Below are 17,349 nucleotides of genomic sequence, written 5' to 3' on the forward strand. Positions count from 1 at the left end.
TTCACCTTTCGTAACTCACCCAGTGCAATGCTCGCTGTGCAAAGTAATTGGGGAAAACATGGTTAATCTTGTGGAAGACGAGGTCCAGAAGTGCGAGCAGCCGGGCAGAGAACTTCCTGAGCAGCGGATATGGCCCGAGAGCTTGGCTCAGCACAGAGTTGTTGACATCTCGACTGGCTACGAGAGGTACGAGGAAGCCCCCGTGTCCGTTGGGCTTCAGGTTGTCCGGCAAGCCTGGCAAGCCATCCAGAAATATGTCTCGCTGGCCTTTCTTCGGACCCTTCAGGTGATACCTGGAAAATGTTTGTACTGCCTTTAAGAACTTCAGTGCAGTACCGCTAATCCAAACCCCAATAATTTGAAAAATTACGGTAATCCAAACGAGTTTAGGAAGAATTAGATTATTTGTATTTTAAAAAAAAAATATTTTTGTAGTCTTGACCCAATTATTAACATGTTCAGTGATTTCATGGTTGTAAAACATTACAGGCTGTGTTACATAACTAAATTCTTGTAGAGGTGTTCCTTACTACACGCTGTTGCAATATAGCAAATATTTGGATAATACAAAAAAAATTGTGTTAATCCAAACAGATCTCGACCCCAATTAGTTCAGATAAGCGGGACTCTACTGCAGCAGTTCCCAAATTTTTTTTTGGGCAGGGAACCCTATTATCGACTTTTCTTTTGGCGGAACCCCAACTCCTTCAAAGGAAGTTATTTGATAATAATTGTGCCTGCTTTATATGACATTTGTCCTGACTCACGGAACCACGTGACCCTGCCACGGCACCCCCGGGGTTCCATCGAACACCTGTTGGGAATCGCTGCTCTACTGTATTATCTTTAAACAAGATTACAACTATAACACAACTCATCAAGTTGAACAGATGCCAAAACAGCTCTCTAATTCCAAAATTTTGCAAAGGTTTTTCTAAATTTTTCTCAATTATGTCAACTTTGAGCTGGAAATCTTATGATGGACACTATAAGTGATGTAATATATTAAATTATACTTGTGGCATACATAAACACTAGTCACAAATTATCACTTAAGGTATCAATCTGTAACAAGAAAACACAGTTACAGTCCGAAAAGTGATTATTTATGAAAAGAATTATTTTCTTGTCAGAAAACAAAAGTTTTGAAACCAACCTGTGAACCCGACTCCTGCCAGTTTCAGCAACCAGAACAAAATCCTCCTCTTGCGACAAAATAACTCCATTGGCAAACTGTAACTTGTCTATCAGCACTTTGCTCGAATTGGTTTTTGGATTGTATTGAAACAACCTGAAATAAAAATGTCAAACAATGTCAGGAAGCCAACTCACAATAAATTATTTAAGTTAACTTCCAAGCTGCACAAAAAGTGAAACAAAAAAAAAAGCAAGGTAGGTTTTGTTTACACATTTCTTTAAATAGTAGTTTTTATTCTAAAACACTTTAATTGCATAATACATATACACCCTCCCTTAAGCCCAATGTGCCTTGCTCCACTCCCCGCCCCAACCTATCACAGCCCACCAACACACACTATATCTGCCACAAATTTAACCTCCTGCAAAGAGAGAGAGAGAGAGTGTATGCGTGTGTGCGTGTATTTTTGGCGCCAGAGCAGCAGATATAGAATCAGTGCCACGCCCCCCCTTTATTATTATTTTTAGTTATTTTTTCAGGAACAAAATAACGACAGACAGCACTATGTGCTCACATCCATGAACGCACCCCGCCTAGATGGTTTAAATCTAAAGATCAACTCTTTTATTTTAATATTTACCAAGGTAATAATTATTGTGGTTTTAGCATCAATGTTTTTAAGTTAACAAGGTTTTTAATTGGTAAATGTCGGGTTTTAAATATGACCTTATGGTTAACAAGGGTGAGAAATCTCCTTCCCGTGCAGCCATGCCTTCTTGACCCCTGTCACTCCACCATCATTGCCACTCGGAGCACGAAGCTGCCTCCATGCCTCGTCAACTTCAACCTTCTTGCATAACTGATCTGTTAGCACCCACGGTTCATGTAGGAATTTTAAACATTGTTCTGTTTCTTTGAGGCCTGCTCCGAGTGATGGACCGTTTCACCTAAGAATTTTAATTCTATCGCAATTATTATTATTTTTTTAATTAAAAAGACTAACTATTTCTAGACCAGGCTACAAGGTATCCTGGCCTGCACATAAACTGATTTTCTTCTATTGGCGTTTTAAGCAGTTTTATTATTTTTATTGGTGTTTTTGGACAATTAACACGTGGATTAACTATGTTAATAAATCGGCTCATACCAAATCTCAGTATCTTACTCGACCACATGAGTGTACATAGTAGGACTGAGGTGCCTGGACTACTAGTAAGAGCCCATCAGAGAATAACTGCTATCATTTGTAAGTAGCATACCTGCCCCTAAGAGCGATACTAGGGGAGGAATCGAGCCTAGCACCCACGCGGATCACATCACGGCCTGTAGTACAGTCTCAGCTGGGTGCCTGTGCCCATTCACACAGTGGCGCCTTGTTTAACCAATGCACGTCTCCCCTCACATCAATAGGATGAGTAAGAATTTGAATGACATACTTCAGCTGCACTTAACATACACTTTTCTCAAACATGATCTAACAGCTAAACATAATCTTGATTATCTTTAGGGATTGCAGTCCGGAATACCGGATCTGGAATTATCAGACGTCTACGGGATTCGGTAAAATAATACCCGCCTACGGCCTGCCCCATCCATAGTGGAAAGAAGGGCAGGTGAAACCGTGTGCAGATTTTTTCCCTCCACTCGCTTCCTCACTATGTCACCTTGGTTGTAGCCTGCGCTCTTTTCCCCAAGCGCTACCAATTTTATTTACGTCTCGCGCGAACCTTTGCTATTGTTGGTGCATAATCGTGAGTGCTATATGTACGTAAAATGCCAAATTGTGCTGTGTATGGATGTCCCAATCACTACAATAATTGGTTTGACATATTTAATTCAAGTCATCCCTACAATAAAGAGAAAGGTAAATGTGCTTATGGAGTGCACGAAAATGAACAAAACATAGTTTTTGAAACATGTTGACGAAGTGGTAGAAACAATTTCGGCAGCTAGTTGCAAATCCAAACTAATTTTTTAAAATGGCATTCTTACAAAGAATATTTCTTAAAATTTGTTTTTAGATTTGAAAGAAAAATAGTGTCAGTTACTTATTGACGTGTAAAATTAAATAAGATATTTTAGAAAATTTATTTTATTCGAGGCATAAGTCATACACAAGGTCATCCTACGCCATTGGATGTACTGTCTGAGATCACATGTATTAGGAAAACATTCATCTCAAGAGGACTGCAATGAATAAAATCACAGAACTCAACAAGGAAACTGATACCGAGAGCTGCATGACTGCACAGCTCTTACACGCCACTGTTGAGGGTAGAGGAACGGAAGTTCCTGATTCCAATGTGTCTTCTCTTGATTTAACTACACATTTATCTTTTAATAGGGAGATGAATGAGTTCACGGATACACTAACAAACGAATGCGTGACATGTCTTGCTTGATTTGTAGCGCATCATTTTAGAGCTAAGAATTCTAATCATTTGTGTTTCTACACAGATGAGTAACGAGAAGGGAGAAATATTGACTGAATTTGATTCACATAGACAGATAATGCTTTCAAGTCAACATTTTATGAATGCAGTAAAACTCTCTGAAAATATTTTTATGGAATTTCATAGCGTGTGTGTTTTTTATTTTGTTTTTTTTATTATAGTTGAACACAAATCTTTAAGAAAGTTACAGGCAAAGTTTTATACAGATGCATAGAATTTTTCAGAAGTCATTGAATATTTTGTAAAAACTCGTACATACATACGTTTTAAAGAAATAAACAAAAAAATGGGCACAGAAAATACTTCACGGATGAAGTCGAAATCCAACCATAACCGTCACAAAGCATCTAATGGAGTCTTGAACCAATTGCAACCACTCGTACAAATCAAATTTGACAATTTGTACTGAACTCTAGTGCAGACGATCTGTAAATGCTGTAGAAACTGCAGTATTTTTCAGCTTTGCACATGAAGATAACTACTGGCGTGCCACACAATATAATGCTGCCATCATACCCTGGCTACAACTTCAGCTTGTTTTATTCGTAATTATTGTTTAATTTAAGTATTATAACAGAGTAAATAAAGTTAATTTCCCAAGAAATAAACATTCTTTTTTATTAACTTTATGATTACACTCACTTAACACAATTACTTACACTTACTTAACACTCACTTTTATACAGTTGATTTTGGAATAGAAAAATTGTTTTGATGTGACCGATCTGGCCGGATTAAAGGGGATCCAGCCGGATCTGACCGGATTGAAATTGGTGTCGGATTGTAATCCCTAATTATCGTGTATGGTCAAAAAATAAATTTGGTAATTTATTACAAAAGTAGAGATGATATATCTATGTATTTTGTTTTATGTTAAGATTATTATTATTATTATTATTATTATTATTATTATTATTATTATTATTATTATTATTATTATTATTATTATTAACTTTTGAATTCATGAGACTCACCTTGATTTAAATATATGGCTTCAATATGTACTGTATTTTGCTTTTATTATTAAATTATTCTAATATTGTATTCAAGCCTTTTAATATTACTAAGTTATACTGAATTAAAAATATAAAAAATATATTTGAAATTATTTTTTATACTTTCTACATACATGTTTCTAAACACTTATTAATTTTAATATTTTTTCTCACACTATTTTAATTATATTTTTCTGTAGTAATATTAGTGGAATTTTTACAATTTTCCTTACAATTTTGCTGTCACCCATTTTAAAACTCACCCAACATCTATGATGCAAAAATCATGTCACCAATAACGCATGACCTCTGGAGGTCTGTGTGAACACGATCACTCCTAACAACTCTGCTGACCTGCCGGTGCCGTCGGTCAGAAGCGTGTACACTCCATCCTGAAGCAAGTAGTCGCTGCTGGAGTCGGTCCAGTAGAGCGTCCCGTCGCTGGCCACGTCCACGCTGTTGGGCAGCTGAGGCTTCCTACCGTCGACTGCCACGCGCTTGGACACCAGCAGCGTCGACTTGCCTGGCACGCAACGTTCGGCACCGGTGGCGTAGACAGGATTTGTGTATGTGGTGTGTTAAGAAGCATAACCCCCCCCCCCCCCCCCCACATATTAAAGCGCGGCGTCCGGGGGTCCTCCCCCGGGAAAATTTGGATTTTAAGGTGTAAAATAGTGCTATTTTAGCAGTTTTCGGTTCTTAAATTTAAATATTGTTATGGTAAAAATTTTATTAATTTTAATATGAAATTTGTTTGAGTGATGAATAAGAAATTAATTAAAGATTTGGTGCTGGGGGGGGGGGGGGAAGTTGGGGGTTAGGGGTTCAAACCTGCCCCCCCCCCCCCCCCCGGCTACGCCTCTTGTTTGGCACGTCACACCAGTCTGAAGGGCCCTGCCTGCCTAGGCACACACGCGGTGTGCAGAGCTTCAGGGAAAACAACTACTCGAGATATTCCCGTGGGGAAGGGGGGGGGGGGGGGGTGTGTTCACGAAGAACACTTAAGAATTCGCCGGGGGCCGATAAGTAATTTGTTTCCGGATTAAGTTTTTGAATTGTTATCTTTGGAAGAGTTGAAATGGCTAAAAGGCATGTTTTCAAGGTGTAATTTTTAGGCATAAAACACACTGTTACAGATTCTTGAAAACACTTAAAGAACTTGCATTACACATTTATCTTAAATTATCCACCATATAATGTTACGGTCACCACTTAAATTTTTTTAGTTCTCCTATGCACGACAAGAAGACTGCACTCCAGTTAGGAGGAGCCTTGCGCTTAGAGGCGATACTGTGTTATAAATACCAGCGATCATCACACTTATGATCCCGCCTCACTTTCACAGATACACCCCTGACAATGCGGACCCCCTAAATAAATGAGATGAAATGGCTGTGTTTACTGTTTTGTCCAACATCGAGGTCATCAGAAATTATGGAAGCTGATAGGATGCTGATGGAACACTGATGTACTGAATGAGTGGTGAAAACGGGAGTGCCCCAGGGAAAACCACACGCAACGGCAACATCTGCCATGTTTCCCACTTGCGAAACATTCACATTATTTCACACATGAAAATACTTGGGTATTTAATAGATTCTATTGTAAAAAATAATGACACAGTAAAGGAGATAGATTGTTCATTGACATAGGAACAGCCTCTATTAAAAGTTAAAAAGAAATTTGAATTGAGTATTATATGCTACAATAGCAGTGAAAATGAATTATTAATAAAAAAAATGATACCTTAAAATATAGATGTAAATATAATAAATAATTAATTACTCTTTCTTTCAGTATTTAAATTTTGAATAATTTCACAAACAGCAATTGTTTGAGAATGATAACAGCATAAAGTTTATTATCCTGAACTTTATCTTACAATAAAATCTCATTGTAATGTACCTGAAAAAAGTTCTTATTAAATGTATGACTTTGAAGGGATATGAAGATATGTTTTTGTTATGAGATTCCACTGTATATAACCAGCTAAAATGCTTGAAATACAATTTTAACATTTCCAGGCTGACTTGGGTATGTAGGCCTAATAACTTGTTAACCAGTTAACAGTTTATTCAACAGGTAATTTTTAGCTATAAATTTAACTTAACCCACTAATTTTAAAATCAATCAACTTTTAAATTAACTTTTTAAAAAAAGAAAAGTAATGAAACCATAACTTAATTTAAGAAAAGTTAAACTCACTTCTTTTACCATACCACTGTATTCTAACCAGCCTCAGTGGAACAGTTGTTAAGTATTACTGGACACGTTTAAGAGGTGAAAAATAAAATAAATTGGCAATGCAAATTTTTAAATGAAGCTCCTGCTTTTTTTTTTGTTGGCAGTTTTAACATTAATGTTAATTTCAATGAACGGTATGTGTCATTTTAAGTGGTCCTAACACTTAAAATATTTCTTTTAAATAATTTATACTTTACATTGTAACATATTTTTTTAATGTAACCTGTTATTTGTTATGACTTTGATGATGTATATTCTATGCTAGTAGTAAACTTAAATTAAAATATATTCTTAGACAAAATAATATAAATGGATTGTTAAGGAAGTTGGACGCTGAAAGGTTCGGTAAAATGTCAGTTTGTTTGAATCAATTTAATGCACTTTAGCAATAATTATGTACATTATCCTACCCGTCGTGTATTTTCATGTTAAGTATTAAATAAATAATTAATAAAATAATTTTCTGCAAGTTACATGTATGATATATGATTAAATAAAACCACATGGGTGCATGGTTGCAAAATATAGAGGTAAGAGAATTTATAAGAATGTGTGTAAGTGAACAAGTATACGAGTGAGCACATATGTTGAGTGGGTAACTATGCATATACAAGTCTGCAAATATGCAAGTGCACTATAATGAAATAATGTCATTGAATGCTCCACTACACACTTTAATTACAATCTGATAATGTCATCACCTTGAATTACCCTACCACCTGTAAATAAATTTTACCTTAAAAAAACTTACTTATGTCTAATTTGGGTCCAAACTCTAGAAGATTTGGCAATTTTACAGAGTAAAAAAATAGTACTTTTGAGTACTGCATGTCCCAAAAAAAATGTTGTTACACATTATAACTAATCTAACCTAACCAATTGTTCACACCAGCAGTATTATAATTGTAACTAACCTAACATAACAACAAAACCACTCATAAACACCTTTTACAAAATATATATTTTGCTGCTAATCAAACCAACTGTTTACACAATTTAACTGAGCCCATAACCTGATAAAATTTGCTGGGCATGGGAGAATCATTTTCAAATAAGTATTCACAATATGAAAAACTGACATAATCATACTTTATTATATTTACTGTCATTCAAGGGCGTCGCCAGGGGGGAGGGGGGTAGGAGGGGGGCTAGTTGCCCCCCCTAAAGCCCTAGAGATTAAAAAAAATACATACTTTTACCACAACTTCCCCCCCCCCCCGGGCTAGGCCATCGGCTGGCGACGCCCTTGCTGTCATTGCTTACTACAACCAGCAACCTCCATGATATACATACAACTGCTTGGCATAGTTTAGTTTAGTTTAAAATAACTACTATTTGTAGTAAAGTATTACTCTTCTTTAAAATATTTACTTGAACAATAAAACAAAACAATAAAGTATACAATGGAGGTTCACAGTTGTAACAAACACAATAATGAAAAACCTGTAGAGTTTTACATTTGCCTTTATTTATTGTTCCTTTATTCATTGCTCTCCATCCCCTCCCCTGTTCCAATATCTTCCTTTCACAAACCTCCCCCCCCCCCCCCCCAACCCACACCACCAACCGTCTAGCAATTTTTGTTACCTCTGAGACACATATGTACTTTCGTTACCCTGTAACAACGTCACTGCTAGGGACAAGATTACACTGTGGATTGCGATAAAACCGACGTAACACTGAAAAGCATGCTAAAAGACTGCATAACACTGTAATGGAAGTTAATACACCATATAGCACCGAAATGCAAGTTATATCACGGAATTAAGAAGGATTTAACCTAAACTTAATTCAAATCATAAAAAAGGAATCTTTTTAATGTTTGAAATTCAAGGAATGTTGTTGTTTCTGGACAAAAAATTGTACCAAAGTGTACTTGGATCAGAAAAATTAATTCAATATGTTTTATTGTGCATTTCTTATTGAATCAATTGCAAACCATAAATGCTCGCTAATTTAATTTTTATTATTCTGAATTTATCTGTATTAGACCAAATAATTAAAAATTATTTTACAGTAAAAATTATGAATATAAATTTTAAGTATTGCAAAACAGCTTTTACAAAAATTATAAACAATCACACCAAAATCAGCTGTTTTAAAAATGATTCGGGACTAAAAACAAAATTGGGTGGTGCTGTGTCAGGACCCACGGCCGTTGGTTTAATGTGAAACATCTACATCAACAAATTGCTCTTAGTGTAGTGGTGTGAAATGAAAACAAGACCTTGACTGCATATTAAAACTTTTAATACAAAACAGACTCTGAATGGTATATAATTATTTATTTTGATTAATATTTGACGACAGTTTTGCTATCTTTGGCCTGTGGTGTAAAAATAAGTTACACAAGGCATAATACCCATTAATGTGTCTGGTGAACGTACAATCCATAGTGGTATTGCCCAGTGTTTTCGGTTCTGTAAGAACGTAGTTGAGGCGGAATTCATTCTTCGATATGTCTATTAATATGGGTACAACAGCAGTAGAGGTGCTCACTGAGTCGACATCATTCACAGAGTCTGCCCCGTGGCAGCTTTGCAACGCTCCCGAAACAGTCTCACTCACTCGGCACCGGACACTGGAGTACCCGTGGTGATTCATGTCATAGCCTCCTCTTTCCAATGATAAGCTGAGGCTGACATATTGTATTTTAATACTTTCTTATAGGCTTACTTTACATTTATACTATAAATAATGTTCAAAATAAATACCTTTTGGCTTGAATTGATCCACCTAAATAAACTCTATACAAAAAGACACGCATCCGTGCTATCACGTCCGAGTCGTGGGCTACACTGAATGGAAAAGAGCGTGTGTGCCTGTTTTGACCAATCAGTGTGGTTCCCTTTCCCTGCCAACCCGCCCGCTCATGAGGCAAACTTAATGTTGAATCAGCAACCTGATTACATACTTTAAATAATTACATCGTACTTACGTCTAAGACTAATAGTTAGGGAATTATTAAGGCAAGACAATAATATAGGCCTTTTAGTTATGGTACAAATTTTTGTTCTGGTACCTGTATGTTTTGGTGTGATTTTAAAGACGTTCACGTCAATAAAACCCTAAAACCTTGTCTCAAGTCATCGCTCAATTTATCCTCCGGCTGTGGAAAAGTTCCACTCCAAAAATACAAAATAATTAGCTAGAAACTACATTTTACAGGATGTCATGCCTGGAACTTCAGAGTTTAATAATAACAACTAATAATGTGCACAGAAATACCTGTAGTAGTGTTCAGCTTATAAACACCATAGTAGGCATCCACTACATACAAGAAACCATCTTTGCCAGACTTCAAACCCAAAGGCCGCCCACATTTCTCTTCTTCCCAAAAACCATCTGTAAAAATAAATTTTCAAGTTTCCTATTAGTCACATTAAAATACAATTTAAAATAAAGACCCTAGTAAACAAATAGTCAACCATACGGATCTACAACACTTCAGTTGGTCAGTAAAAACTATCAGAATAACTGCAATATCCCAGGAAGGGTGGATTTAAAACAGTGGCATATGGAAATGGTACATGCATTGTACACGACAGTATACTACATATCATTTGCAAGGGAAGAATGACAGATACAAGGCAGGAAACACATACCACAGCACACACTGTCCACAGCAGAACTAACACTCCTAAAAGTCCTGCTTCCCATACTTTATGTAATCTTTAGCCTCCAGCCAAACCATAACCATACTGTGTGGGGCTTAGTGAACAGAGTTCATGTCCCAAATACTTGAGAATAGTTAACTGGAAAATATTTGTACACACATCAAAAGTGTACATCAATTGCCACATCATCAAATTACAGAATACTCTTTTGAATATCATTAAAGCAATGAAATATTTTTTTTTTATTTCAAAAAGCTCCTGATATTCTGAACATTGTTCACTATCACTGCCCATGCTTGTGGAAACCTGTGTGTGTGCAGATTTTACTTCTATTACTCACACGTCTCAGGAAGCGTAGGTACACTTGAGGGCTTTGAATGTACCTCGTTAAAGTATTTAGAGTTCCGCACCATCGCATATCAGACATTCTCGCAAGCAAGTCGTTGTGGATAGGTACGGTACATTATTTTACTTAATGTTTCCGTATGTCAGCAAACGCAAGATAACAGAGTTCACTAGAGAAATCATTATTATCAAAATTCCTGATCAGAAATGTGAACGTTCCCCAACTCACTTCAATCTCACTGAGACAGAAAAAAGTCAATGACATCAAGGCATATATTTCTTCAAATACTTTATCAAACCAAAACTAACAAAAAAAATTAAGAAATGATTATTAATAATTTAGGTTACAAAACAAGAGTTTCTTAAATTTTTGTCTTACATGTCTTACCTCTTTCTTCAATAAAAAATCATTCTGTAACTTACTATTATTATTTTTATTTGAATGGTCATATTAGGCTGTTTAACTTTTTTTTACCATGCTGTGTATTGTCATAACAACAAATTAAACAATGCTAATGTAGCAAATACTGCATATGCAACTAATTTTATATTTACCCTCATGGTAAAAAAAAATCAATCAAGCATATTAAAAAAAAAGTAGGCTTTAGAATGAAAGAATTTATTGAATATCACATGAACGTTTGAAAGTAAAACATTTATTATACTATAATTATCAAAACATTTTGATCCTACAAAAATTTATTATTATAAAAATTTAAACAAAAATTAAAGAACATTCTCAACTTTTCATTGACTTTGACCACATTTTCTTCAATTCATGACTCATGTTTTTTAGCACCTTCCTGACATAAAGAAACCTGTAAAATCATATTTCACTACATAATACCTAAATTTTACTGGCCAGTTTCCAAACTTCTTACTACATATTCCTGACTTGAACTGAAGACAGTGGTAACCCAGAAGGAAGTTAATTAAAACATTTCATCTGCAGGTTGATGTATGAGGCGTGACATACATCAATCAATAATTCTTTTTTTTTTTTTTTTTTAATTTGCTGCCAACAAACTCACACGTGAATACATACTTATGTGATTATATATGGTATTTGTATTTTTCCATGGAAAAGTACGTCCCAGTTTCTTACATTTTATTTCATTGCTGGTTAATAATTCAATTATAGCTTAAAGAACATCTGTATGCCATATTACTGAAAACGTGGTCGTCCGGCTAGAACACAACGCTGGCGTACTCACAACAGTCCTTGCCGAACTTGGCGACGGGCACGATCCTGTCTGGCAGGATCTTCACGACGTGGCCCCCGTGCACCCCGGTGTACAGAGCTCCACCGAGCACCGCGAAGCTCTCGGGGCCCTTGATCTCCCCCTCGAACAAGTGCTCTGCCCCGTCGAGCCGCGTGTTGGGGGCGAGCGGCCCTTCCAGGGGCATCGGCGGGGCCACGCTGCAAGCAGCACAGTGCCGCCGTCGCCGCAAGTTTCAACATGGTCTGTCGTGCCACAGCTTTTAAAATTAACTTGGCCCACCATCATGTCACGCAGCAAGAACAACTAAAACCTCGAGTCCTGTCAACTAGAGACTGGGAGATGATACACGGACAAGCCAGCACGTAAGAGGTAAAAGTCCACCTCATGCGTGTAAAAGATGTAACTATAGCTTCTTTTGTGCACTAGTGTTTGTTCCAACCTAATTTTATAACTGTTTACACGCGCACATGTTTCCAGTTCTGCAGTCTGGTGGCTAAAAGTACAAATCTTTGAGTATTAGGCTCAAAGAGCCAAATTAAATTCAAGTTATTGCTTTAAATTTTAAACATTCTGTAGTATTTTAAGATTATAAATTTTTTTTTACTATTCATGATGTGAATAATTTTCAGAAAAAAAAAAAATCATTATTTATTAAGCAGCACCAATTGAAAAAGCAATAAAATTCAATTTTTATACTCACACTAATGCACATTTACAATTATTTCCAAATTGAGAAATTTTAAAAAGAGTATTTTACGACTTGGCCTCACACGCCACATTGAAAGGGTGCAAGATGCAAGAATGTAGCCTCTCTTAACCCATGGCAACCCCCTGCCTCCTTGAGGCATCGGAGCTGTTTACGAGCACCATGTCGGGCATATCCCTACCTTAGGCATCCTCAGCTGTCTGAATGGGTGCCAGAAATGGTGAATTGGCTGAATCTGCAGGCAATAGCAGATGCGATTGAAACCTTTGTGGGGGGTTCGACTACTGAGCCCTGGTGGCCATTGGGTTCTAAAGGCCTGTCTCACCGTAGAGAGCCAAAGGCTACCTTGGAAAGGAGCGGACTAAGAATGCCGTTGGCAGGGTCAAGGGCACCCGGGCCTTCATTGGCTGTAAACCTCTTTGGCAGGGGAGGAACCAAGGAATGTCAAAGTACTATAGCATATCTGGCAACGGCACTGACAGTTAGTTCTAGCCAAAGTAAACAGCCTGAAACCTGCTAGCGCCACTAAAAAATTAGTAGTAATGCGGTCTGATCCTTAAAGTGAATGGATCTCCGCTGAGGTTCAGATTGATGTAGGTCTTGCACTTAGCAGTGGTGCTCCAATCGCTTGGAGCAAGCTCGGAGGGTTCCCCAGCCTGAGACGAGCTGACACAGTGAGTAACTACACAGCTCCGGTTACTAGTCTGGACAGCTAGGAGAGGTTGGATAGGCCTCCACTGGACAACAGGTTTTCTGGAAAGGGTCCCATAATGAGGTGGTAGATCGGGGTAGGCGCCAGCAATACTGATAAGGTCTTGAGGCTAAAAACACAGTCACCTACAGCCTTGTCAGCTGAGAGAGCTAGAGGGTTCTTGATGGTGACGATGTTGGGATGGATTGCCTCAGCCTCTAGTCATAGCTGAGGCTCCAACAACTTTTCCCACTGCATAAATGACGTGTCCATTTCCTCGCACAAGGGGATCCCAGGGCGGTAGGGCCTTACGGCTAAGAGCGCTGGGTCAACAAAGAAAACGGGGAAAAAGCCCTACAAGGTCTACATGTCTATCGAGTGTGTCAAGAGTGGTCCTGACCCCTATAGGGGAAGATTGTCGTTTGAGATATCAGAGATGTTGCAGTCTCTAGTATCCCTGACATAATCCACCAGGAATACAGAAAGGGTATATGATGTGAATACGTAGCCTCTTGACACCAGGTCAAGCGGGTAGAAGGTGTCTGTGGTAGGGTATGGCAGTTTGAAGTTGCTATAAGTGCCACTACAAATTAGTGGTAGTTTGGGGATGATCATTCATCATGTTGATTGGTCCCTGCTGAGGTTTCCTTGTTGGCCCATGATCATTGTTGGTGTTGGACATAAGCTTGGTAGTGGTGCTCTGATCGCTTGGAGCAGGTTCCAAGGGCTGCCTAGCCCCTTGACGAGCCGACGTGGTGAGCGATGATACAGCTCTGGTTACTGGCCTCAATTAATAGGAGAGGTTGGATAGTTTTCCACCAGATCATGGGTTCAGTGGGTTTCTGAGGAGTCCCAGAGTGATGTGGTAGATTGGGGTAGGTGCCAGCTGAACTAATGTCTAGGGCTAAGGATGTAGTCAAACTGTCTGGTTAGCCGAGTGTGCTGGGAGGAAGAAGTGGCGATGATGCTGGGATGAGTTCACTCAGCCTCTCATTCTAGCTGAATCCCTAACAACATTCCCGATTGCAATTGTAGGCCACACATCTCCTTCTGGGTGTGGGGAGGGGGGGAGGAAGAGAGAACTCTGCCCTCATCTTTTATCTGGTCTGACTGAGCCTGGGACTAGAGGACCCAATGTGATGCAGCCGGCCTGTCTTGGGTGTAAGGACCAGTACAGTTGGATGGTCCTGTGCTCGAGGAAGGTGCGCTGAAGGCTCAGTCCCCTTCCTGGGGGCATTACTGACACTTGGTAGGATGTGTGTGTATATCAGTGATGCTAGGTCCTGTCCCCAAAATGAAATGGATAGCTCAAGTTGAAGGCTTGTAGCCAGGACTACCCAAGAGGTGCATATACTAGGGTCCAGATCTGATTATTTGCAGGTGCAGATAACCCAAACAGAGTGGTGTAACTGGAACGCCATTATTCTCGGAGCTTTGAGTTGTAAGTCAGCGATTCTGACGACATGATTCTTTGGAGGGCTATGAGACCTTTCCAGGCTGTAACTTCGCAGGTGCATGTGAATGACATAGGTTGGTGGCAACAACGAGCGAGTGCACGACTGGTGAAGCAGTGAAGTGAAGAGGGTGAGAACCGGGCAACGAGCGGGCTTTGTGTGCAAAGGCTGGTGCATCGGAACTGCATCACGGTGCAGACGAGTGAGCAGTGTGAAGCAGTGTGTTGAGACCAAGGTACACGGTAAGATACGAACAGAAGAGCGAGCCACTGTCAAGCTGAGCTCCAGTGGGGAGAGTGAATAGTGAACTTATTTACACTTTGATTACTTTGTGGACAACAGTTAAATTGTTAAAAGTGTAAATATTAGCTGATAAATAAAACTGTATTTAATTAATCAGGCTATCCTTCTGGATCTGCACTCCCACATTCGTAACAAATAAAAATACATACTTAACATTCAGAATTGACCATAAAATATTTCCTATTAATAAACAGTTGTTTGTATCCCTTACATTTATTAATGCTAGTAAAATGAAAGTAACAATTATTAAGACAGGCATACTTATGATTAAAATACACAACAGTTTTAAGAAATTACAGTACTACATGCATTGCATGAAAGATTACTGACAATGTTTTGTAACCAAGATTTTACAACTTTTCCTGTTTTCCATGTTTTCTAGACAACTCTTAAGTTCCTTGAGTTTTCCCTGGTTTTTCCTGTCTGCAGGAGCCCTGCATGTATACCAAAGCTGTGCAGCAGGTTTGAATCAAGCCAAAAAAAATGTCACAAAGACCTTCCCATTTAACCTGGGTAACTAACTATCCAAGAGAAGGATGCATTCAAAAATATTCTTAAAATTCGATTTTTTTTTACTTCCTAACAAATTTACAAATTATTTATAGAAACTGCATTGTGGTTGATTAGTGATTCATTGTGTATTAAATATCTTTTATTAATGTAGTTAACTATACACATCAAATCTTTCATTTCTGCAAGAATCAGCAAAAGAGTGAAAATCTAAAATCCGAAACATATTAATATTGTTACGAACGTGAGCAAGGCCGCGACATGTGCAGGTGCACAGCTGGCTGACATCACATGTGGCCGCGCAACATGAGACGTGCCGCGCGCACCTGGGTCGCCGCTTCCCCTCCCTCCAGCCCTCAGCTCCCCGCGCGGCGCTGTTAGTTTGACATCCGAAACCTGACAGCTGCGGAGTTACGCGAGCCGCCGACACGTGTTTCGAGAGATTTCTGCCATCGGGTCGGCGTGGAACGACGCGACTGGCCCCAGCCGCGCTTGGATTTCTGGAAAGCGCCTGGGCTGATATAAAAGCCAGGGGATGCCAGCCTCAGGGAAGAGAGTCAGTTCAGAGTTCAGGCGGGAGCTTTCCTGCAGCGGAGTTCTCGGGGCGATAGTGCCGCGGGTGCGGCAGAGTGGCGAAGTCCTTGTACGAAGGTTCCAGGGCAGGGAGTGAGAGTTCAGTGGAGCCGGGAGTTTTCCCGCGGCGGATTTTCCGGGCGATAGAGCGTCGAAGTCCCTGGACGAAGGTTCCAGGGCAGAGAGTTCAGTTCCGGCCGATAGTGTCGCGGGCGCGGCGGAGTCCCGAGCGTAGTTCCGAGTGAGGCGTCGAGCGGATCCTCGGCGAAGGCAAGTGCGTCGGCGGCAGCGGAGTGCGGCGACGGAGTGCGGCGACGGAGTCCCGCGGCGGAGTTCCACGAGGGGTGCTGCAGCGAGAGTTGCGCCAGAGGTTGTGGCCCAGCGAGGCGTGGTAGTGGCAATAAATAAAACTGTAGTGTAATAAAATCTTTAATGTGCTACCCTTTATGAACCCGGTAACTCGTAACAATATTAATAAAATCAAACAATCGATAATACAAAGAAAAATTAAATAACTCACCTTCCCGACCACTCACAAAATCCACATTTCAACTATATGCGAATGTTTTGTTCCAAATTACGTAATCAATATGCAAGTATCATATCCTTTAATGAACATTCTACTGGAAAATAATTCTGTCTTAGGTTTAGTTAACCTGATATCTTATTTTATAGTAATAAATTGTTACATCTATTGTACAATGTGCTAAAATTTGCTTTATGGAAACAGTTAACTATACTTGATGTCACCATTATTATGTATAAACCGTACAGCAATTTTTCTAGAAATGTACTGTTTATTTTAATTTAAGGAGGTAAACATTTTTTTTTTAAAATTCAAGTAAATAGCAATGAAGCAATGTAGTATCCAAAGAAAAAATTAATAAATAAAAATAAAATTTTATTTAAAATTTATTTTTTTTGCTTCTTTTCGGCTGTGCTTGCCTCCTAGGTAATTTCCTTAATATTACCACATCAACTACAACCAGCGTACATGCACAAGCATTATGAAATCAAAAAACAAAATTGGATTAGGCACTACCGTATCCATAGCTAATAGTTCAGGATTTACATGTGTTAAAACTGTACTTAAATGA

General features: G+C 38.8%; 1 protein-coding gene across 4 annotated transcripts in view; it reads right to left on the minus strand.

Moving 5' to 3' along the window:
• The window catches only part of LOC134535827 (adipocyte plasma membrane-associated protein Hemomucin-like), a 77,725-nt gene that overhangs the window by 12,916 nt on the left and 47,460 nt on the right, over positions 1-17,349 (minus strand). For all 4 annotated transcript variants that reach the window (XM_063375126.1, XM_063375124.1, XM_063375125.1 and 1 more), the window contains exons 3-7: positions 12,007-12,212; positions 10,059-10,175; positions 4,941-5,109; positions 1,157-1,291; positions 20-293 (exon numbers count right to left, since the gene is read on the minus strand). In XM_063375126.1, the coding sequence (XP_063231196.1) occupies positions 20-293; positions 1,157-1,291; positions 4,941-5,109; positions 10,059-10,175; positions 12,007-12,212 (901 nt within the window). The remainder of the gene's footprint in view (positions 1-19; positions 294-1,156; positions 1,292-4,940; positions 5,110-10,058; positions 10,176-12,006; positions 12,213-17,349) is intronic.

This window comes from Bacillus rossius, chromosome 10 (assembly GCF_032445375.1).
Source record: "Bacillus rossius redtenbacheri isolate Brsri chromosome 10, Brsri_v3, whole genome shotgun sequence".
NCBI lineage: Eukaryota > Metazoa > Arthropoda > Insecta > Phasmatodea > Bacillidae > Bacillus > Bacillus rossius.